Here is a 25,079-nt window from a genome sequence, read left to right as displayed (position 1 = left end):
GAGAGAGAGAGAAGGTTGGGAGAAAAGAGAGAGAGAAACATTGATTTGTTGTTCCACTGATTTATACATTCATTGGTTGCTTCTTGTAAGTGCCCTGACGAGCTGTCAAACCCGAAACTTTGGCTTATCGGGATGGTACTCTTAACTAACTGAGCTACCTGGCCAGGGCCTATTATACCCACATTGTTTTAGGAGAAAAGCTAATAAGTGGTGGAGTCCTTTTTTAAAAGCAGGACTCTATTCCCAATGCCTGTGACCTTCCAGCTTATACCTCTGGTTTGTTTATATGCTGCCAGTCCTGCCCTAAATCCCTTCCCGAGGGGAAAGAAGCTGCAAGGAAGGACCATTCTCTTTTAGAGTTTTTGAAAGGGATCTTAGAGATTATTATTCTAATCCCCTCTTCTTATTCAGGCCGAGGGGGAGCTGTCTTGTCAAAGGTCAGAGGATAGGGAAACAAGCCAGGCCTTTTGCCCCTTGACACCGCATTTCTGCCGGGCTCACTGGGGCAGCGCTGCACCTGTGGCCACTGAGACTGCCCGCGCTGACCCTCTCACCGCAGGCATCCGGAGGGCAGAGCTGCTATGAATAGACTCAGTCTGGCTACCCGTGGTTATCTTTTCGGCATCTTACCTATTTTCAGATGGAGAGTATGACCTGTAGAGGGAATATTTTACTGCATTTGGTACTGTGAATATATGGACAAATCTTCTGAAACCATAAAAATGAATGGCCTTCAACAAAATAACTTTACCAAGTTACTGTTTAAAAACGCATCTTAATAAAAAGAAAAGAAGGGGTAGGGGAGAAGGGGATCCTAATATGTGGTGACAGGAGAAGATTTGACTTTGCAAGGTGGGCACACAGTTCAATATACAGATCTTGTAACATAGGAACCCACACCTGAAACCTATATGTTCATGATGGCCAATGTCACCCCAATAAATATAATAAAAAACCAAAAAAAAAAAACCACACCTATATTCTCTCTAAGAGGAAAATAAAAAACCTTAATATAAATGCTGTGGTCAACATGGCTGATTTTTATGAAATTCTCAAATTCTCAGATCCTCATTGTCAATTCCATACCTCACTTTGATCCATGTTCTTTCCGACCTTTAAAAAAAAACACCTGCCCTGCCAATGTGGCTCTGTTGTTGAACACTGACTCATGAACCAGGGGTCACAGTTCAATTCCTGGTCAAGGCATATGCCCAGATTTCAGTTTCAATCCCCAGTAGGAAGTGTGCAGGAGGCAGTCAGTGATTCTCTCATCACTGATGTTTCTCTCTCCCTCTCCCTTTCTCTCTCTCTAAAAATATCAATAAAAACATATTTTTAAAACAATTCTGTCCACATATGATGGAGGGATACTGGAGGAGTAGGGGCAGCAGGCAGTCCCCTATGGCTCTGGATCCTCCTAAATCTTAATATTGTAAAGATTAACTTGAAAGAGTATGAGTGAAAGGACTTTAACGTGCTAAACGGATATAAGCCATTTTTCCTCAGCACCTTCACTGTGACACAGCCTGGATCATCACCGCTTGCTGCCTCCTGGCCCCAGTTGTTTCTGTGATATGTTTCATGAGCTAGAGGTGACATGAGGTTGAGGTGGCGTAGCGTATCTTAGAAAACCGACAGGGAGGAAGGCTGTCCAGGGAGGGACACTGTCACACAGTGAAGGAACTCGAAGCACCAGGTGGTGAAGTGAGCGTGGGGGTGAGATAGACTGTTAGAGAGATATATAAAGGCAGGACCCTGGGGATTTTGTTTTACCATAGAGTTTTGGACTTGATTTTATAGGTGGTGAGGAGCCAATTAGAGAGGGGTGGCAATATCAGAAGTTTCACCCTTTAAGAGAGATTATCCAGGCCCCCTGACCAAGGATACTGGTCAGGGAGGTGCTGTTGGGGACATAAGACAAAATGGTCGAGCTTTGCTGAATGAATTAAGGAAAAATTGAATCCTTTCCCAGTCCTTCCCATACCCTCCACCCTCCACACCCTTCCCCTGGGCTCAGGACATTTTTCTTTTTTGGGTGCAGCATTTTCTAGGACTTTGCCTCAGCATTTTCTCAGAAGCAGATCCTTTACCTGGAGGCGGGTTCATGTTTTCTATCGGTTGCTACATGCTAATGCTCTTCCTGCCTTCACCGACCTCACAGGAATGTTGTGTTAACAGCTATGGGAGCGAGGCTCTGCGTGGCCGTCGGGGGCTCCCGAGCCGTGTGTCCTCCCGGGTTAGTGGAGAACGTAGTCATCACTAGAGGTTGCATCCCCCTGAGCCCCCAGATCAGGCAAGAAATTGCTCGTGCCTCCCTGGGCACTGCTAGAAACCACAGTCCCTTTTAGTTAGGTGGGAACATTGACTCGTGGATGTACGTTGTTTTTGTTCTCAGATGAATATAGAAGCTCTTCGGGAGAATCTTTATTTTCAGTCAAAGGAGAATCTCTCCGCGACGCTGGAAGCCGTCTTGGAGCGCACGGAGGACTTCACCGATTCCGCCTACACCAGCCACGAGCACAGGGAGCGCATCCTGGACCTGTCGGCCCACTCGCGGGCGGAGCTCCAGCAGTTAGCCTCCGTGTGGATGCAAGCTGTAAGAACCTGCTTTCATAGAAGTAACTTTTTTTTCCTTTTTAAAATATATTTTATTGATTTTTTACGGAGAGGGATAGAGAGTTAGAAACATCAATGAGAGAGAAACATCGATCAGCTGCCTCCTGCACACCTCCTACTGGGGATGTGCCCGCAACCAAGGTACATGCCCTTGACCGAAATCGAACTTGGGACCTTTCAGTCCGCAGGCTGACGCTCTATCCACTGAGCCAAACCGGTTAGGGCACATAGAAGTAACTTTTGTCTAGTAGCTCTCCCCTAAAGTTGTGAGAGATGGGGACGCTAACCACATCACCAGGAATGTGGATGTGGTCCAGTGGGAGACAAGGGCGTCTCATTCCTCGTCTCCCTCCTGCTTGGCCAAAGCACCCTTACCATCAACGCAGCACTCACAGGACCTGACATCCCCAGCCTGTTTCCCATCCTGGCCAGTCTGGACTCTGTGCCACCATCACCATCACAGTTCACCCTGTTGTCTATGCTCTTCCACCAAACTCACCTCTGGAACCTCCTCCCCAAAATGCTTCTTCAGAGTGAGGAGCAGAGGAGACCCCACCTTGAGGGTCTTGGGACCTGAGTCTTACTTGAGGCACTCAGATGTGCACAGCTCTTCCCTCTGAGGACAGCTGGTCTGCAGACACAATGACTTAGGAAGCTTATTGAGGTCTAGGTGCAGTGAAGACGGTAGATCCTGCTGGCCGGTGAAAGGTTTCTCACCCTCGCACAGATTCCCGGTCTATGGGCAGATCTTAAAGAGCCTTCAGAGGCTAGTGGTCTACGTAAAACATGGGCAGCTCTCAGGGCAGGAGAGGCAAAGGCTGGCAGAGGTGGGACAGCACAGGGAGCAGGTGCCTTATGGAGGGTGGGTTACAACATTGAGAGACAGAAGCCCGAGATGACACTGGCACCTTTATTCTTAGACCTTGGCTGCGTCAAAACGGTATTTAACATGGTTTTCAACATATAGCATGGAGAGAACAAATCTGGAACATATAGCATGGAGTGAACAAATCTGGAACATATATCATGGAGTGAACAAATCTGGACATCTCAAAGGAAAGCTTTGGCAGTAAAGATGAAGAGGAAGGGTGAATGTGGCTGGGAATGTCCTGAACAGAGCAGAGCTTACTTCCTTTAATACATTCATTTATGAATGAAGATTTCTCTCATATTTTCTTGGCATCACAGCATGGCAAATGCTCACATTAGCAGGAAAAGTTAACCTAGGGTAGAGTAGTGTCAGGGATGAAAGCAATATTTTCTGTCTAGTTTGAATGATCTGTGTGATATCTAATCTGAAGTATAGATTGCTTTGTGTTAAATATGTAAGCCCAACATTCAGGGGAAAACGTTTCTGTGAGGAAATGCTTTCTGTGTTGGGAATCTTAGTCTATTAGTACTTAGATTTGCAAGTAGCACCTTTCACATATTTTACAAGCACTGGCATCTCCAATTCTGCATTCCAGATGTATTGTTCACGCATTCATCTATTTCAGTTGTTACCATGTGCTTTTTATATGCCAGGCACTGGAAATCTAAAGATGAAGAAGATAAAATATTTGCCTGCAAGAGTTTTGCAATGTAGAAGAATGTGGGGTGGGGTGAGGCAAGTACAGAGAGCTATGTAAGTGTCCAAAGAGAAGGGACAGACCGTGTGTTGAGAGGATTTGAAGGGGGTGGATTTTTATTCATGGAGAAAAATGAAGATGTCTTCTTGAGGATATTGACATTTAACTTTGATTTATTCATTCAAAGAACTGAACACTTTCTTCCTTCCATTTGCTGTGCCAGGGATTGTGGATTCAGTGGTGAGCAAATTAAATATGATCGCAGCCTTCATGGAGCTTACCAATGCCTAGTGGGGAAGACAGACATTAAACAAACAAATAAAAAAGGAAACATGTAATGGCATACTGGGATGACGACTTAGACTGAGGGTTAACATGGGTAAGAAGGGGGTCTCATTTAGGTTGTGTGATCTGAGAAGGTGTAAGGACTTGAAAAGGATTCGTGTTTTAATTTTTAACTAGGTCAAGAATGATGATGAGCATCCTAGGTACAAGATAAAATAGTTTAGTCTTAGACATGATGAATTTATTTAAGAAAGTTAGATTTTAGAAATTAACCCATTTATAGTTAGAGTGGGAAAATATAACTAAATACTTAAAATTCTATTTTCTATTCTAACCATAAACAGGCAAATGTTTTAAGTCTACTTTTCTTATAATGCACAGAATGATATTAAAAATTTATTATAATTTATAGTTCAAGTAAAATTGGAGTCATCAGATGAAAAAGATGAGGTAACCCTATGTATATACTTTTTAAATTTGTTAGCAAAGCAAGAGAACAAAAAGCATCGCTGAAGAGCTGGAACTCAGTATATTGAAAATCAGTCATGGCCTCAATGAACTTAAGAAAGAAGTAAGTACAGTTTGAAATCTAGCCTCTTTTAACTCTGCAAATTTTCATGTTGTGTATGGTACGTAGAAAATGCATTAGTATGTCGCTGTGCACAGAAAATAATTTTTTAAAGTTTTCCTTTGACCTAGTTATTTTGAAGCCACCATTTTATTGGTGCCATCAGTCTTACAGCTTGTACACGAATGCTCACAGCAGCTCTACTTATAACGGTCCCAAACTGGAAACAACCTAAAATTTCATCATTGAGAATTGATGAAACAGATTTTGGTATGACTAAACGAAATATTGTTCAGCAATAAAAATTATATACATGGTGATCTGTTTCACATCTTACTTGGTACCGACCTCTATTGAAATCTTCATTTTCACATCCTATTAAACATAGAAGGATACCATTTTCTATGGTTTAAACAAACCCTAACCACCCCCCCCACCACCACCCGCCTATTCAATTTCAACTGAACTATTGTTAGAAATGTGACTATCAGAAGAGCACAAAATTCCCGAGGCCGAGTGGCTTTCCACAAGCTTCATTTTTCTTACCTCTGAAATGGGTATAACAACAACAACCTGGAATTTTGTAAGAATTATTGGCGATAACGTCTATAAAGCTGTTGCAGTACATTGCACGGAGCAGGAATTGATGTTACTCCCCCTTCCTCCCTTAGGGTTGGTCATAAATTGTAAAATTTACGTGGCCTTGGACAAGCGACTCCACCTTTCCATAGTCTGTAAAATAAGGGCTGGCATTAACTATTCTCTAAGGCCCTGGTGGCTAAACAAAGTCTTTTAGAATTCTCATGTGGTATTTTGTTTCCAAAAAAAGGGGCATTTTAATGTCTTTGTTTCTGACTAATTATTCTCACTTGATTGCGTGAATGTGGACTGCCTATTGTTAATTTAATAGCAAGTCCTGTAATTTGAGTTGACATTGGATTACTTCCAGGGGGAAAAAAATCACTTCATTCAAATAGGCTCCACTCAAGGTCAGATTTTTTTTTCTGGGGACAGTGTTATTAAAAGTGATCTCTTTCTGGAGAACCCCAAAACAACCTGTCACATTATTTCTAAATTTATAATTTTATTGATTTCAGAGAGGAAGGGAGAGGGAGAGAGAGATAGAAACATCAGTGATGAGAGGTAATCATTGATTGTCTGCCTCCTGCATGCCCTCTACCCGGGATCAAGCTCACAACCTGGGAATGTGCCCTTGACCAGAACTGAACCCGGAACCCTGCAGTCCACTGAGCCAAATTGGCTAGGGCCTATCACATTTTGTTTTAAAGGTCAGCATAAGAAGACTTTGGAGTTAATAGTACCCAAAGAGATCCAGTGTGAGTGGGCCATGCTTAAAATGCACTCCAAAGTCAAATATAACCTTGGAGGTTTTGTTACCCTTTTATGTATCGTTTCTCCTGCGACCCAAGTGTTAAGAATAAAGTTCTGGGTAACAACTATGGATAGACTGTAACCCCACTGAGGGGAGGGTTGTGTCCTATTTGTCATGTGGGCCCAGGCTCTAACCCAGTACCTGCCATGATGTAGGTGTTCAATCAAATTGTGGTGACTACCTTATTGACTAAATCCCACTTTGATCCTTTTTCAAAAGTCTGATAAAAAACTGGCTCAATGGATGAGCACTACCTATGAACCAGGAGGTCACAGTTCCATTCCTGTCAGGGCATATGCCTGGGGGCATGCAGGAGGCAGCCAATAAATGATCCTCTCATCACTGATATTTCTCTCTCTCTCTCTCTTTCTCTTTTTTTCTCTCTCTCTCTCCCCCCCACACTTCCTCCCTAAAGTCAATAAAAATATATTTTTAAAAACACTCACTCGTGATCACAAACTACCATTGATTTTTTTCTTAATACTTTGGATACCATGCTGTAATACTGTTCTATTCCTCACTAACTTGAAGAGTAGCAGAAGCATTTTTTAAGGTAAGAGAGGAGCTGTGTGGGAAAGAGCTGATTGATAATAGAATGAACAAGGGATCAAGTTCATTTTTCTGCAAACAGCATTACTTCCCACACAGGGGCCTCAAAGATGTTCCTACCACCCCTCCCAGATCTACACAACTGCTACTGTTACCACGGGGAACGGTACACTTCCCCTGAAAGGTTCCACTGGGGCTGTGTTGAGGTCGCTACTCTTTGGTTTTTAAAGTGTTTCAGAGGTGCTTGGCCACAAAATCTTATGGTTTGTTGTTTGTTTCATCACCCTTCACCCCCCACACCTGCAGCTTCACAGTACAGCAACTCAGCTGGCAGCAGATCTGTTAAAATACCATGCTGATCATGTGGTTCTAAAAGCGTTAAAACTTACGGGAGTTGAAGGAAATTTAGAAGGTTTGGCTGAATATGCCTGTAAATTCTCAGAACAGAAAGAGCAGCTTGTCGAGGTGAGTGATCAGTTTACTTGTTCAAGAAATGGTGGTTTAATGGTCGCTGTATATCATCAGGGAATGTTAACACAATGCAGTTTCAGGGCAACTTTTGTGAGCATTTTCTCTCTCGTTTGGAATTCTAAAGGTATTATGTTTATCTGTTCCGATCTTACAGCGGTCTGGCTTCTAAAACAAAACAACCAAAACTGCTGGAACCCACAAAAGCACTTCTTATTAATCTTTTCCTTATTCCCCCCGGGAGCTCAGTCTCTGAGTAGCGCTATGGAGGCAGAGGCACTGTCTGACCTTGTTTCTGTTTGAACCTGTGGGTCTCAGCAGGAAAAGAATGGCACACTCAAATTAGGATCCTCTAAAGATGGTTTAATAAAGGAGCTGTTTACAGTGGCATACATAGGGGGCAGTAACTGGGGTGAGTGAGAGCAGAGCTGGTGTCACCCCCATGCCCACCCTGACGGGGGCGGGGGGTGAGTGGTTACTAGAGACTGGAAGGGCATGGAGTCTTCCAGAGAGACACCTTGAGAGGTGGTTTTAGGACTAGACATGGAGACAGGTGACCCTGCAGGGAAAGAACATGGGAATAAAGGCCCTTACTCTCCTCATCCCTGCTGGTCTATTGCTGGGGGTTCCCACCGTCCAAACATAGCTGCAGACCATGTAGGTCAGTGTCCCAGGACAAAAGCAGATTTGAGAGAAGGAGGGTAAATATGGAGGGACAAGGAGAAGCCATCCAGTACAAAATGCCTTCTCTGAATGTCTCCTGTTCTTCCCAGCTCTCTGTTACATGTTACGGGTGCTTACCTGCCACTTTTGTTATAATTCCAATTATTAATTGATATTCTAAGCCTTCCACCTATTAAGAATGTCTGACATCTGATCTGCTAGTAAAACATACATACTCAATCCATGTATACCTTGTATATGAAAGGTATGACTTAGCCCACATGCATATAAATGCACGAATATGAGCCAGCTAGCTGTCTTTAGATTTTCTAATACTGCTCATCACATCTCAAAGACTAAGGGCTGAAGAAACCTTTAGGTCAGCTGGACTAGCTTCCTCTCCTTCATTTCATTATATCTTAAAACTGCTAAGGAGCATTTTTTTTTGTCAATCCTTACCCGAGGATATTTTCCCCATTGATTTTTTAGAGAGAGTGGGAGGGAGAGAGAGAGAAACATCAATGAGAGAGACACTGATTGGTTGCCTCCTGCATGCACCCTGACTGGAGCCAGGGATCAAACCTGCAACCCAGGTACATGCCCTTGACTGGGAATAGGATCCAAGACGCTTTGGTCCGAGGGCCGTTGCTCTAACCATTGAGCAACCGGCCAGGGCAGGAGCATTCTTAAAATGAGTGTAGATTCATCTCCTTTTAAAATAGTTTTGATGCTGTTTTTTTTGTAAGCCAGATATTATGACTGTAAGCAAACTTGGTAATTATAAGATTCCTGCAGCAAATCTTTTTAAAAGATGAAAAAATATTTTTTTCTAACTTTCTGTTTCAAGCCTCAAGGTTTTCAATAATTTTTGCTGATATAGGTAGACTCTCCACTCATTACATTGGTCTTGCCTAATCCAGTGTTATCTCCAATGAAAGGTGTGTTAATTAATTTCCCATGAAGGAAAGTGGGTTTTGTTGACAGGAAGAATACTTAGCTTTTAGTAATTGACGTAGTTTAGCCTAAAGACCTTGGGCAAGTCACTTCTCTGAGCCAGGTGTCCTTATACATAAAATGTGTGGGCACTGCGAGATCCTTTCAAAGGCTGCTCCTGGTCCGAGAAGTCTGTGAACACCTTGCCATGGTCAGATAGGACAGAAACAATACTCTGTACCCTTATTTGTTCCTCGAGACTCTGTTAGTAACCAGTATAGTATTATAATTTCTCCTTGATGTAAAGACTTGTTCGTGTGGGTTTTCATGTTTTATTGTTGTTATAAATTATAAAATGAGTCTGCCTTGTGAAGAACGAGAACGTGGAAGTTGAACTGTAGAAATGCTCTCTTGCAGACCTGTCGATTGTTGCGACATGTATCTGGGACAGAACCTCTTGAAATAACCTGCGTCCATGCAGAGGAGACATTTCAGGTGACTGGCCAACAGGTACGACCAACAGCAGATTGTTCCTTCTATACTACGTCTTGTCTGAGTGTCATAACAGATCGTGTGCAAGGAAGAGAAAGTGGTTCTGCATAACTACAGGCCAAATCTACCGAGAGAAATGCAGACTCTGGAATTTTCCTAGGTACAGCGCCGGAACATAGCTGACATTCCACTGGTTTATCTGGTCATCTGCCAACCTGGAGATTGGCTCATTCAAGGGGAGCCTAGTTTATATCTACTTTAATGAAGCTGTTGACAATGTGGGTTGTTGTAACATGTTTGAAAAGTAAGCTATCTCTATGTAACAAGCCATAGAAATATTCACATTTTGACCACGTAATTCTTAAGGACATAGGAGATAAACAACTACAACAAAACACAAACAAACAGCCCTACCTGGTTTGGCTCAGTGGATAGAGCATCGGCCTGTGGACTGAAGGGTTCCAGGTTCGATTCCAGTCAGAGGCATATGCCCGGGTTGCAGGCTCAGTCCCCAATGTAGGGCCTGCAGGAGGCAGCTGATCATTGATTCTCTCTCATCATTGATGTTTCTATCTCTCCCTCCCTCTTCCTTCCTCTCTGAAATCAATAAAAAATATATAAAACAAAACAAACAAACAAACCAAAAATGATGTTTGTTACAACATTACGTATAATAAGTTCCACTGGAAACAAAATAGCTATCTTAAGTTAGGTAAATAATATAACTTAATAATAACTAGAATTAGCAACATTGAAAAATGTTTTGTTAAAATGTTGGGGCATAAAAGCATTATACAGATTTGTATACTATCTAATAAAGAGGGAATATGCTAATTAACCATCACTCCATCACAAAGATGGCTGCACCCACAGCTGAGGCCAAGTTCCCATAAGGATCCTTAACAAGCAATCAGCAGGGACCTGAGGCTACACCCTCCCCCGCCCCCGTGGGGCTTGACAGGGGACCTCAGGCCACCTTCCACACCTGGCAGGGCTTGACAGGGGACCTCAAGGTGTGCTTCCCATCCTGGTGCTGGGCTAGGGGACCTCAGGCTGCTCCCCCCGCCCCAGTGCCAGGCCAGGGGACCTCAGGCCGCACCCCCCACCTGGCAGGGCCTGACAGGGGACCTCAGGCCACGCCTCCCACCCAGTGGGGCTTGACGGGGGACCTCAAGGTGTGCTTCCCTTCCTGGTGTTGGGCTAGGGGACCTCAGGCTGCTCCCCTGGCCCCAGCTCCAGGCCGGGGGACCTCAGGCCATGCCCCCCACCAGGTGGGGCTTGACAGGGGACTTAAGGCCACGCCCCCCACCCCGGCACCAGGCCGGGAGACCTCAGGCCGCATCCCCTGCCCCAGCACCAAGCCAGGGGACCTGAGGCTGTGCCCCCTGCCTGGCGGGGCTTGACAGGGGACTTCAAGGTGCACCCCCAGTGCTGGGTCGGGAGAACTCAGGCCGTGCCCCCCTGCCCAGGCTGATGGGGCTTGATAGGGGACCTGAGGCTGTTCCCCCCTCCCGGTGCCAGGCTGGGGGACCTGAGGCTGCGCACCCCTCCCCCTGCCTGGCGGGACTTGACGGGGGACCTCAGGCCATGTCCCACACCTGGTGGGGCTTGACGGGGGACCTCAAGGCATGCCCCACCACCCTGGTCTGGGCTGGGGGACCTCAGGCCACGCCCCCCATCCTGGCACCGGGCCAGGGGACCTGAGGCTACATTTCCTGCCTGGCGGGGCTTGACAAGGGTGGGACTAGCCAGGTCTGGATCTAGCCCAATTGGGGGGGGGGGAGGCGCGGCCGGGTCTGAGTCTCATGCGGTTTTGAGGCGCATGTGGGTGGGCGGGAACTTGACTCTAGGTCCCGTGGTGTGCCCCAGACTCTGACAGGAGGAAGGTTTTCATATACATTTTACTAATTTTCTTTCATCTCTGACACTTTTATTATAGAGAAAGGGCAAATAGCAATATTAAATTATTTCCTCTAATTAATCCCCCTTTAATGTGCACGAATTTCGTGCACCGGGCCACTAGTATGTACTATAATTGTTATTATTTAAAATATACATATATACATATACATATATATATATATATATATATATATATATACATATATATATATATATATATATATATATATATATATGAAAATGACTCTGGGAGTATGCAGAAATGAAAGGTCTGGTGTTTGTTTGAGAAAATTGTGTTATTTTTTCTTGACTTTCCTGTACTAATTTTCAAAGCCTTTTAAACATTTACAGCCCATTTAATACTGTCCCTGTCAAATCAATCTAAGGGGAAAAGTGAGGGACAGAACTTCCTTTCTAACCCCCAAATTACAAATACCAGGTGTGCTTGTTTCATTTACCACGGTCAGCCAAAAGGGATTACCTTTTAATTGCAATATTGAAGATAGATGCCAAGCCCCTGGATTTATGGTTGAGAACAGTGAAAGCAAGTTGGTGGTACGTTCCCTCCAGCAGAACCACGTTGGATGTTGGAGGGATGATTATATGCTCTCCTGTAGGGAACAGTGGCAAAGGCTTATCATAGAAGCAGTAGCTACATCGTTATACGTGGATTTTTGAGGTCAGCGCCCCTAACCTCTGCATGGTTCAAGGGACAGCTGTATGTGAGTAACTCTCACCAGTGGTCATCTGCTGAGCATTTTATTATAACCAGAGGGCCTCTGTTTATTGGGAGAAACCAAGGCTTCATTATTTGCTGATGCAGCTGGGTGTCATCCTACTAGCCTCGGCTGCAGTGTATTTCACTAGAACTAAAGCATGTGACCCTCCTGCCGTGTGCAATCATCTGGTCGCAGTCCTCTGTTTACTGTTTCTACTGCAGCAATGATTAGGAAAAGCCAGATTTTCTTCCCCATGATGATGATAGAGCCTGTTGTCAACTTCTAAACTTGAGAAGCTTTTTCTGTCCCCATCACCTTGGCTTTTACCTAGTTTTTGCCATCTGTCTTTCAAAGGGATTTTTAGGAAATCTGTCTATTTAGGAAATAGAGCATGCCTCTTGGATACTTTATATTTATTTCTGGGGCTCTCTGCTTTAGCAATGCCATTTTTATATTTCCTTTAAAGTGTTAGGCACAGTGAGCAGGTTGCACGCTGTTCAGTGGCTCTGGCGAGGAGGGCGGCAGTGCTGAAACCTGGCTGGCCAGCCCAGGTGTCCACCTTCCCTGCAGATGGGGACCGTGTTCTGCTCATAAGGCTGCCACTGGCTTGTCCTTGAACGTAGCATAACTCTGATATGCCTGTCTCTGGGAGCTCTCCAGTGACTTTCTTCCTTGCTCATAAAGTCCAGTCCTAACTGTGTGGGTTTCACCACTGGTGACCTTCCTTTTTTGTTTTTTTAATTTAATTTTTAAAAATTTTTATTGATTTCAGAGAGGAAGGGAGAGGAAGAGAGAGATAGAACATCAGTGATGAGAGAGAATCATCGTTTGGCTGCCTCCTGCACATCCCCTGCTGGGGATCGATCCCAAAACCCAGGCATGTGCCCTTGACCAGAATTGAACCAGTGACCTCTCAGTGTGTGGGAGGATGCTCAACCAACTGAGCCACACCAGCGAGGGCTGTTTATGTGTTTTTGAGGATTAATATCAATGTATGTCAAACACCTAACACGGTATCTCAACAATATATCTACAATGTACTCATAGGTTTGTGCATAAACTACTATTACCTCTTCCACTAATAATATTAATACCGCTACCACCACCACCACTGCTATCTAGCTACAACTACTACTTGCACTACTATTGATACCGACACTGCTGTACCACCACTGCTATTGCCAGCACCACCACTGCTACTGCTACTACTACTCCTCCTCTAAAGGTCCCCACCAGACTGGCAACCAGGGGAGCAATGGGCAGTGGCAGCTCGTCCCAGGCTAACCCCCTAAATCTGCCCCCAAATTCTCCTTTTCTCTGACTCTACAGTGAGCTGACAGCAGCCCTGCTTGGCTCACTTCTTTCCCATAGCCTTTCTAGAGAGCCACAGCAGCCCACCCATTCTCTCTCCTGTGGCTTCTTCTATCCCAGGCCCTTCCTGGTTTCACTGTCCCCCCTCTTCTCTCTCGAAATAAAAAACAAAACAACCCCCCCCCAAAAGATAATTGGTCCCGGAATCAAGGTTTGTATAGAATAACACGTACTGTTTGTCTGTAGATAGGGTTATAAGAAACAGCAAGTTTTGTTCCATCATGTATCTCCACATTGGCTAACATGAGGCTTATCTGTGGAAATTACTCCATAGTTGTTTATTGAGTTGATTTGGACAGTACAGACTTAAGTTTGGTCTGTTATGTGATTCTAAGAGCTAAGATTTTGAAAATCACACTTGTTTATATTGTATTTCTTCAGATAATTTCTGCTGCTGAAACACTGACATTGCATCCATCTAGTAAAATTGCTAAAGAAAACCTAGATGTATTTTGTGAAGCGTGGGAGTCCCAAATTAGTGACATGTCAACATTGCTAAGAGAAATCAATGATGTGTTTGAAGGAAGACGAGGTGAGAGACTGTCCACATATTGAAATATATTATTATTTTATTGTAACGCTATTAGTTTTTCAATTTCACACTTCAGATGCAAAATGAATTATCTTGTCATATCCTAAGTTATTTTTATAGTAAGATATCTTCCACAAAAAATTATGAAAATAATATTTGTCCTTTATTTAGTATCAAAGCAGTAAAGTTTGTTGTACAACAGCATAGTAGATTTCTTTGAATTAATATTAGCATTCTAGTTTTCCTATTGACATTAAGCCATTTTAAGTTCCTTCTAAATTGTTTTTTAGTTTTAGTACAAATTTCTTCTGCAACACATTGATTATCTGATTTATTTCTACTAATTTCATAATGAAATGAATGTAGTTGTTTGATTTTTGAATTGCTTTCCTTCCACTTGGATGGAATCGTTTTCCTTGATAACACCTGACCTGGGAATATTTCCTATGGTGGGTAAGTTCATTATTTCTACAACATGTAGAATAACGCCGTACAATGTGCAGGAGGGCATCATTTTCACTTTTTATTTTAACATCAACTGGGATTTTTGTTTATTTCCCATTGTACTGTGTGTCCTGTTATTTATTTGTATTTTTATATATTTTCCCCTTCAAATGGCTTCTGTTAGTCGTTAGTGTCAAGCATGCTTAGTTTTTAAAATAAAATGCATTTAAAGTCACAATAACATCAAATTAGATATTTTTTACTGATTAAGGACATTTAAACATTTCATATTTTTGAAAATATTTACTTAGAATAATTGCTGATATGCTTAAAATTGGAATAGTATAGACTTTATAGATATATCATAATTTGTAAAGTATAATAAAAGTTTACCATGCTTCTACATTTAAAGATTTCTGTGATAGCTAGTCTGAATGGCATATCGTTTTGATGCTTTGATGAAGTATTTATGGTTACATGGGTTTTTATGTGAGGCAGGTTTCACACATTAAAAGGTAAAGTGATGAAACTGATCCGCATTTACAGGAGAATGATCACTTAGCCCTAGGACTTGGCTAGGAAAGGAAGAGAAGCGGCCTCCCAGCCTTTCTTAGCACTCGCCCCCACAGCGGATAGACCAGACTGGAAACAGGAAAAGTCATAGACTTATTTTAGACTACACGGTCACTGTAGTTTCTTTGACTTTCAAGCTGGATATTATGTAATAGACCTCTTCTTTAGGTCTTCTTTAGATTTGGGTAACCTATCCTAAAAAATTCAGGATTGTCCTGGCCGGTGTGGCTCAGTTGGTTGAGCATCGTCCCATGCACCAAGAGGTGGCTGCTCCAATTCCGGGTTAGGGCACATGCCCAGGTTGTGGGCTCGATCCCCAGTAGGGGGTAGGCAGGAGGCAGTGATTGATGTTTCTCTCTCTCATCGATGTTTCTCTCTCTCTCCCTTTCCCATCCTCTCTGTCTAATATAAATAAAAACATATTTTTGAAAAAAAATTCAGGATTACTTTAACCTCCTTAGGGCGGAACAGAAATTCCTTTTTAGGAGGAAAAAAACTCTGCTGCATTCTATCCATGGGACACCCACTGTCTAACTGGTAAAGATATCAGACAACACCTTTATGTTGGGTTAATTGAGATAGAGTTGGTTTCTTACAGTGCCTTTCTTTATCCTTGCTTTTTATCATGAAGCTCTTGAGAAAAGCTTTTTCCACGAAGTCCGACTCTGAGCTAGCCGTTACTGATTGGGCTGAGTCCGTATCACGGGGCTGCTCTCCCTGCTCTGTGGTTATGACAGACCTGCCTGTTAACCTTGCACCTGCACACTGCCTGCCACCCAGAGCACGGAGGGTATTCTTCTGATCCCACTTCTCTCTGCCGCTGTAGTAACTCATGTTATAACTGTCGTTGAAAAGCCTCTGCTGTATTCTAGCCACCTGAGCTCTGCCCTGCATATGTTGACTCTCACAACTGGGAAAGTTATCAGATATATTTGCAACTATCATGGAACCAACCAATTAAGTGGCAAACAACATGCTAAGCGATGAGAAAGTGTTCTCATACTTGAAGTCATTCTGAGAGTTTGGTCATTGTTCTCTTTACTCAAGACACATACATTTCACAGTTGGGCCTCATGGGATTGTTTAAGAACTCGAAAATCAGCCCGACCAGTGTGGCTCAGTGGTTGAGTGTTGACCTATAAACCAGGAGGTCATGCTTCGATTCCCAGTCAGGACACATGCCCAGGTTGTGGGCTCGATATCTAGTGTGGGGCATGCAGGAGGCAGCCAATCAATGATTCTCTCTCATCACTGTTTCTCTTTTCCTCTCTGAAATAAATAAAATGATATTTTAAAAAAAGAATTCAAAAATCAATATTTGTCTTCTGGTCTTTTTAAAAAATATATATTTTATTGATTTTTTACAGAGAGGAAGGGAGAGGGAGAAAGAGTTAGAAGCATTGATGAGAGAGAAACATCAATCAGCTGCCTCCTGCACACCCCCCACTGGGGATGTGCCTGCAACCAAGGTACATGCCCTTGACCGAAATCGAACCCGGGACCTTTGAGTCCACAGGCCAACACTCTATCCACTAAGCCAAACCGGTTAGGGCTGGTCTTTTTGTCTTTTCACCAAACTTCCATAGCCTTCATATCAGAAGGGACCAGATAAAGACTTCACTTTCCCTGAGTGATGAGTATGTAGCAGCATTTAGAACTTGCGATTATTTTAGACAAATGTCAGGAAGAAGCCTTCTCTCCTGGCTTGCAGACTCTATCCCCCCTTTAAGGAAGCTGCGTTTCCTTGGTTCTGTTTGACCCATTTTAGAGTTCACATGACTAAGCTCAGTTTTTAAGGATGTGTGGTAGCCCTGTTTCATAGCCCTGCATGTAATTCATCACCTGGCAGGTTGGATGCATGGGGTGCTGGTCAGTGACATGGGGAGTACAGGAAGAGGAACATGCTTGTGGATAAATACAAGCTTATTTGGGGAACACATGAGTCTGGAACATGGAAGTGGTCCATCCAGACAAGAGATGATGGTGCGAGGGTAATAGAAATGGAAATAAGAGGACTGATAACAGGAGAATTTTACAAATAATATTGGTAGGATTTGGTGATTGAATGTGAAAGTAAAGAAGGGTTTGAGGTTGACGATTGGGTTTGGATTTGAATCTGTCAATCCCACTCCTGAGGTTAATCTGACTGTCCTTCAGTGGTTAGGGATTCATTTTAAGTGGGTCTGGGGACATGGTTCTTTTCTGATCAAGCATGTCATAGAGAGCCCCTATTGAGCCCAGAAAAGCTAACTGACCTTCCCATAGGGAGTAATGTAGCACATCTTCAGTGAAATGAAATGATGAGGCTTATATGTCCCTGGAGAATTAGTTTTATTTTGTAGAGATGCAGAAAAGCTCTGAATATTGAAAACGGGAACAGTACTTCTCATTTAGGTTTTCAGAAGAAATCATTTTGGTACTCTCGTAAGATGAGAGGGCCTTTGGGACTTAATGATGAGCTTAATTGATCTTGAAGTATAAACTCAGAAATAAAGATGGCACAATTGTGGTTTTGATTTAGGGGGTATTACACAAAGGATTTAGTGCTTTGAAAATAATTCTGTAAAACAAATATCTGTACCAAGTATGTGCTCCACAAATATTTGTTTTTCCAATTATTCCTAATGTTTGTAACATGTTTTCATCAGAGACAGCCTCTTTAATTTGATATAATAGCTAAATATAATTGAGTCAATATATTCTTACTCTGCTTCAAATTAATGGCAATAATTAGACTTGTGTGGAGAAAATTATAAAATGATTCAGATTCATCTTTTTTATTTTATTCTATCAACTTATTTGGCAAGAATGATCAGTTTTGCAATGATCGTCAAGCATTCTGAGTCTCACTGAGGGCTAGGAATGTGGAGCAAAGCCAAGTACAGTACCTGAAAGAGGGCCTCAGGGAGTGGAACTGCTGGTGACTAGGGATTGGTGAATGGGAATGTAGCAGACCGGACTATATAAAGGCTCTCTTATGGATTTATTTATCCCTACCTTCTGGTTTCTTTAACTCTGTTGTACCTTGGAGAAATAAGAAATATTGAAACAGTTGGCTATTTTTTCCCTTTTGGAGAGTAAATGTGAACATTTCAGGATCATGGGCACTACAAGGGGTCACAAGGGTAGATAACATAGGATTGCTCCCCTAAGCTAATTATCCTTAAGTAATGATTATGCCCTCTTCTCTGGCTTATTAAGATCACTTTTTAAGAGGTATTATGGACAGATTCACACTTTGAATTAAGATAGATGGTGAGTTTTGAGGTTCTGAGTGACTTGAAGACAGTCTCCTGTTAATCTCACAGCTAAATCTGGCACTTTTTACATCAGGATTAGGAGACAAGGCATGGAAATTACTACTTCCTCTTTAAAGCTTTATTTTTCTCTCACAAGTTTGAGACCAGAAAACCATTAATTAAATCTCCTTACAATTCTGCCATTACAAAGAAATGATTTGAATCATAAAGCTATTTCCACATACCATTAAGGCTAACCTGTAATGATTGGTCATCTTCTAGATCAGCTTCGTTCAATGGAAATACAGTGCAAGCCACATATGTAATTTAAAAATTGTGGGAGGCAGCCCTAACTGGTTTGGCTCAGTGTATAGAGCATCAGCCCACGGACTGAAGGGTCCCGGGTTTGATTCTGGTCAAGGGCATGTACCTTAGTTGCAGCCTCGATCCCCAGCAGGGGACGTGCAAAGGCAGCTGATCGATGTTTCCTTCTCATCAATGTTTCTAACTCTCTATCCCTCTCCCTTCCTCTCTAAAAATCAGTAAAAAATATATTTTAAAAAATTATAGGAGGCACAAGAAAATTTTAAAAAGAAACAAGTGAAATTCATTTTAATACTATTTTTATTTAATCTGGCATACCCAAAATATTATTTCCATTTATAATCAATATTTAACAATTATTGTATTATTTCTTCAAAATCCAGTATGTATTTTACTTACACATCTCAATACAGACTGGCTATATTTCAGTTGATCAATAGTGATGTGTGGCTAGTGGATTCCATATTGAACAGCACAGTTCTAGATGAAAATTTAAATATGTTATGAACAAGTTTGCCCTATTTGTGTAATAGTCATTCCATAAGGAAGGGCGTGATTTAGTGTTTTTACATATTACCTTTAATTAGGTAGAACTATATGAAATTGCTGTTTTTATATTTCAAAGTTGTTGAGTATCAGCAATTTTATATGGTTTCACCTAATATATTATGGCTGAACACAATTTCCTTGAAACCAAAAGAAATCACTGTTCAAATCTTACCTTGAATTTTTATCCCAGATATAACAAACTAGCTTAAAAAGAAAATCTATCATTCATTGTAACCTGACTTTATACGTGACCCAGAAGCCAGAACATGAAAGGGCAGGGATGAAGTGGGCGTTCCACATATTATTTCCTTAGTAGTTGTGCTTCCTGCCACATGTCAGTTCCCAGCAATTGTTGTTTGCTCTTTTTCGTCTTCCTATCTGTACCCTAGAGCTGTCTTCTTCCCTGACTGGGAGGACATGCTGTGGGGGTGGCTGTGCTTGGTTTGGTCTGGTACTTGCAGAAAAGGAGGCAAACACTGATAGCTGGTCCTGCAGATCCGGTTCATCAGGGCGGGCTGCTGTGGAAGCACTCACTGTGAGTGAAATGGGTGGCTGTTGTGCCGTGTTCGAGCAGGAGCTGGAGAGGGCCCACATAGGTACCTTAAAGATGCGACTGCTGACAGTCTCTGTGTTCACCATCAAATTACACTTTTATTTCTCAATCATATGTGATTAATAGCCAACATTTTAAAACTAATAGACTGACATTCCTGTTTATTTAGTAATATTTTTAAATTAGATGTGAATAATAGAAAATTTGTTTTAAGTTATATATGTTGTTTGTAGGAGAGAAGTATGGCTACCTTTCACTTCCCAAGCCCATGGTAAGTAGTTTTGTACATTTCAGAATGTTTTTTATTCAGAATTCAGTTATGCTCTTGCTGCCTATTGCTACCCAGCCCCCAATAATTGATATTAAAAATGGGATATTAAATGTTGATTGCTCATAGTTGTTATTCTGAGTAAAATCTAGTTTCAGTTCATATTATGATTATTTGTGTTGGGTTTGGAGGTTGAGGGAATAGGTAACAGATTGCATGATTAATAAGAAGCCATAATCTGAAGTCAGAGGTCTTTTTGTTCTTTAATCTTTTATCTAATTCACATTGTCATATTGGAATCATTTTCTATAGACAAGGGATTTTCTTAATGTTTCCTACCTTGATGAAATTATGCCATGCTGTTTATATTTAGAGACTTGAAATGTACAGCTTTATATAACTGAAGCTGATGTACCTGACTGCATACCAAAATAGTGTCCACTAGATGGCAAGCTCGGTTGCATGAGTAAGACGGTTTCTGTACCTTTTCAGGCATTTCCTTTTCTGTATCTTCATAAAATATTTTAACAATAATTTGTAAAAGTAAACCTAAAAATAATGAAAACAGAACCCAATTTCAAAGAAAACATGGAACATAAAATTCCAAATAAAATAAAACCTAAAAACCTGTAGGTATTCTTATCTTTTCTAAATGCTTTATTAATTGCTTTTAGTCTACTAAATTAAGGAAGAAGATACAGATGATGCAATTTTACAAGGAGGAGCCAAAGAGATCATTGATCATCTCCATTTATTTTCTATTGAACATAAGAGGCAGCTTGTGTGTGTGTGTGTGTGTGTGCACGCGCGCGTAACCTTATAGTTTCCCTGTACTTAGTTTCTGTCCTTTAATTTCTCCCAATTCTTCTAGAGTAAGGAGCATTAGAAAATCTCAAAAGGGCTATATTAAATGAGCAAATATAAACTATGGAGTAGAAAAAAGGGAAAAGTTGAGGATGTTTAGCTCTACAGTAAAACTGGTGACACAGTAGCTGGCTAGAAGTAATAAGTCATGGTAATAAAGAGGGCAACAAAAACAGAGAGGTACACCTATACCTCAGTGGTGTTGGTGATGATCTGTTTCTTAAGTTAAGTGGGCACATGAGTGTTTTGCTTTATTATAATTTATACTTTGTGGAGAGAGAGAGAGGGAGAGAGAGAGAGAGAGGGAGAGAGAGAGAGAGAATATCTATATATATAAAAGGCTGATGTGCAAAGTGTCCCCTCGGGAGGTCGATCAGGAGAATGGGAGTTCAATCGCTTGCTATGACGTGCACTGACCACCAGGGGGCGGTGCAGAACGAAGGGAGGCCCTGGCCGGCAGCCAGAAGGCCCCAGTCGGCCCTTATTGCCAGCCAGGCCTAGGGACCCTACCTGTGCATGAATTTTGTGCACTGGGCCTCTAGTTGTTTAAATAAATGTTTCCTTAAAAAAAAAAGTTTCCCTGCATTTTCTGGACCCTTTATGTCCATGAGCCCAGCTGTTCTGGAACTCCTGCCCCAACCATGGGAGCTCCCAGCAGATCTCAGCGTGAGAGGGATGCCCAACCTGGTCTGCCATCACTGAGAACTTCTGAACATATTTTTCAAAGGACCATTGCTGTGGGTAGTGCTTTCTATCCGTCTAGGCACCTGTGGGCAAGCCTGGTAACCTAACTGGTGGACAGTGTTTTCTGCTTTCCCGGGGAAATAGATTCTGAGATCCAATAGCTCACATAGAAACAGATTTGGTGTTTCAAATATAGGGGCGTGTCCAATATGTTGGTTCAAATATTAAACCCTAAATTCTGGATATAATCTTCCATTCAAGCTGGATGAAGAATTGGGAATCAGGATGTCAGTGAAACAAGGGTGCTGAAATTTAGCCCTCAAAGGGCACATTGGGTAAAGGCGTTGAATTCCAGTCATAACGTTAGGGGCAGATGGACCTCTACAGAGGGTGGCTAATTTTATTAAATCATTTCAGAAGAATAATTATAATAACGACTCTGGGAAAATGCCAAAGTCATTTGGTCCTTCTGCTCCGTTTCCCTCACCCCAGATTTCTAACTACCTACCTGTTCCAAGCTGAGTTCACATACTGGTAGAGTACTTGCAGTCAGTTCTTTGTTTTAAGTTAAACAACTTAATATACTTTAAGTGTGTGCTGAAAATGTTTAGGTTACAACTTTATTACAGGTGTTTTATTATGCTTTTTAGTACCATTGTATTTCCTCACAGTGACCTTAATCTTTTATCTTGATCTTTTTAATGTCACAGAAGAATAATGCAAACCTGAAATCATTAAAGCCAGAGAAGTCTGACTCTGAGGTAAGACCTTTTTCTTTGTCATAATCTTACTTCTAATCTCCCTCTTATATCGGTAATAACAAAATCATTGTGATTAAAATATCTTCTCCATATTTTATAGGAGAAAGCCAAGATTGCAAAGCTTGGACTTAAGCTGGGTTTGCTCACCTCCGATGCCAACTGTGAGATCGAGAAGTGGGAGAATCAGGAGAATGAGATTGTTGGATATGGGCGGAACATGTCCAGGATGGCCTATTCTCTATATTTATTTACTAGGTAAATATATTTTGATCTTTTAAAATCAATTTAATATCTAGTGTAGAGAAAAAATGCCATGTTAAATCACTGATAGGTTGAGTCAGTTTCGTATGCATGGTAAAAGCCTATATATGTCGTTCTTATGTCAACTATGTGAATGCAACAAGAACACATTTAATTAAGACTTAGATGTAGTAGGGATCCTCTTCTAGGTTTATATCCTATTCTTTTCATAATTTTGTATTCTACTTTTTTTATCCTATACATCAACCCAGCCAGCATCAGTAAGTTTACAAAAAATGCCTTTTAAATCATTATACAAATGATTGATTAGAAACAGATCAAAGAATAGAACCATTAGGCCTACCACCTCAACAGAGTGCCAAATCTCTGTGAGTCAGTTTATTGTATAGCACATATTTTCAATAACTTTGCAATTATCTGACCTACATTCTTCATCTTGTCATATCACAAGACTCTTGAGCAAATGCCTGTTGAAGTCAATGTTGATCACATTCCAAAATCTTCCATTATAATAACCTCCCTATATGGTATAATAATGTATGTGTATATGATAGTAATACCATGTTGCTAAATATCAGTTATCTGCTCAATAGTCTGTTCTAGAATTTTCTCCTGGAATGACTTCAAACATTTCACTAGTTTTCTGAAATCTATCTTTTTTATCTTTGAAAACCTGGAAAGTACTTGATCTATCCAATGTTATGGCCCCTCTTTTACTCATTTTGATTTTGAAATATTGTCAGCAGTGCTTCACACCTGCAAGTTGTTTCAGTATTCTAAAATGTAATCCATTTAGTCTGGAATCTTAAGCTTGATTAAAGTAGGTAGGTTCTCTACTACTGTGTGGGCATCGGGGCTCAATAAATAGCTCCCTTACCCTACCCAGCGTCTGAACAAAATACAAAAATAAGCAGAAGACTAGGCAGATGGGGGGGGGGGGCAGTTACATTTATACTGGTAAAGCTGATATTGGACAATGTAATTTATATCCACAGGCTGGTAGGTTTTAACAAATGATCTCTAGAATTAAGAAATCTTACTCCACAGGAACAGACTGTGTCTCTTAAAACCCCTGAAAGAGCAGGAATCTCCGCAAGGTGGCTTTACTTTCAAGAGAAAAAGACAAGTAAGGGCTACCGTGTCCAATTTATTTTCAGAAAGTCTGAGAAGATAAATAAATGTCCACCTATTCAATGGGATGGGAACATGAGGGAGGGATATGTACTAGTGGAAGGAATTTGAGGACTCAGCATTCAGTAGGAAGAGCATTCATTTCCCTTTTGTGTGTGTCTTCTATTTCTTTAAGATAAACCATTCTTCTGGAGGGCGAAGGAAAAATGACAGTTGAGCTATTTTTTCTGTGTTGAGCAGTCATTTGTTAACACCTTACCATATTTTCCATCATTGGTGACCTTTCCTCTTTGGTGGTTTCCTTCCTTTGTTCTTAATTGTTTTAGCAAGCTTCTCCTGGGATTAAGTCTTCCCAGCACTATGACCTTCTTTAGTTCATATCTTTTAAAAATCTGGTAAGTCAAATCTACAAAAGAAAGAAAATGGATCTCCTTTGTTTTCTCAACAAGAAAATGTGCACAGATGAACTGAAATAACAAAAATCTTTACTTTTGGCTGGAATCATGCTAATAATCTCATGGTGATAAAAATCAGATCTTTAAAAAAAACTTTATTTTGACTGATAAAAACTGGAGAAATACATTATTAATGAATATAGTCTGATATATAAAATCTGCCCTAAGAAAAGTTTCATGAGTAGATTTTTTTCCTGTTTGTAATTCCCTTTTATTTATTGTTTCTTATTTCAGAATGTTTCAGGATGATATGGTCAGCATTTTTTTGCTTCACAGTCAGAATAGTGGGTTTTGATAAAGGATGACATGCACCCCACAGAGATGGGAAGCATGAGGGCTTGCATTATGAGGGGTAGGGAAAACTCAAGTTCTGTGGAATGGGACTTGTTGCTAGAAGATGGTTATTGGACAGGAACACTGAATCTTAGGACAAGGAAAGCAGTTTCTGTGATGGATAGATAACACCTTGTGCTGTTTGGGCAAGTCTTGGTAATAGAATTGTAAAACCTCGAGCTGGCTTTGTTTTCTACCAGCATATTTAGTAGACCTGTTTTTTTCTCCAAGTCTTTCCTGTTTTCCCTTAAGACTGTGTGGTTTACCAACCTCATCTAGTTGCTTCCTTCAGAGACTTATCTGTTGGACCTCACAGTATCCAGTTTTGTAGTTTTCCTGGGTAATTTTATAGCTCTTTCTCAGGCTATTGTTTAATGTTGTCTTAACAGTTTATATAAATTTCTTAGTAATTTATATATAATTAATATTTCTGAATAGTTTATATTTTTACATTTTATAATTTTCAAAAATTTCAGCTTTACCAATGCATTATACATTTTTTGTTGTTGCTGTTTTTAATCCTTACCAGAGGATATTTTTTCCATTGATTTTTAGAGAGTGAAAGTGAAAGAGGAGGTGAA

The 25,079-nt window shown here is 41.3% G+C and overlaps 1 protein-coding gene across 1 annotated transcript in view; it reads left to right on the top strand.

Moving 5' to 3' along the window:
- Positions 1-25,079, top strand: part of CTNNAL1 (catenin alpha like 1) — a gene marked incomplete at its 5' end in the record, with an annotated part of 45,803 nt that overhangs the window by 12,839 nt on the left and 7,885 nt on the right. Inside the window, 8 exons of the mRNA XM_080668321.1 lie at positions 2,396-2,596; positions 4,954-5,040; positions 7,286-7,444; positions 9,461-9,553; positions 13,909-14,059; positions 19,975-20,012; positions 22,268-22,318; positions 22,419-22,573. Coding sequence (XP_080524447.1) covers positions 2,396-2,596; positions 4,954-5,040; positions 7,286-7,444; positions 9,461-9,553; positions 13,909-14,059; positions 19,975-20,012; positions 22,268-22,318; positions 22,419-22,573 — 935 coding nt within the window. The remainder of the gene's footprint in view (positions 1-2,395; positions 2,597-4,953; positions 5,041-7,285; positions 7,445-9,460; positions 9,554-13,908; positions 14,060-19,974; positions 20,013-22,267; positions 22,319-22,418; positions 22,574-25,079) is intronic.

The sequence above is a fragment of the Plecotus auritus genome (assembly GCF_963455305.1).
Source record: "Plecotus auritus genome assembly, chromosome: 5".
NCBI lineage: Eukaryota > Metazoa > Chordata > Mammalia > Chiroptera > Vespertilionidae > Plecotus > Plecotus auritus.
Note: the sequence above shows the minus strand (reverse complement) of the source record. Positions and strands in the feature narration are given on the sequence as shown.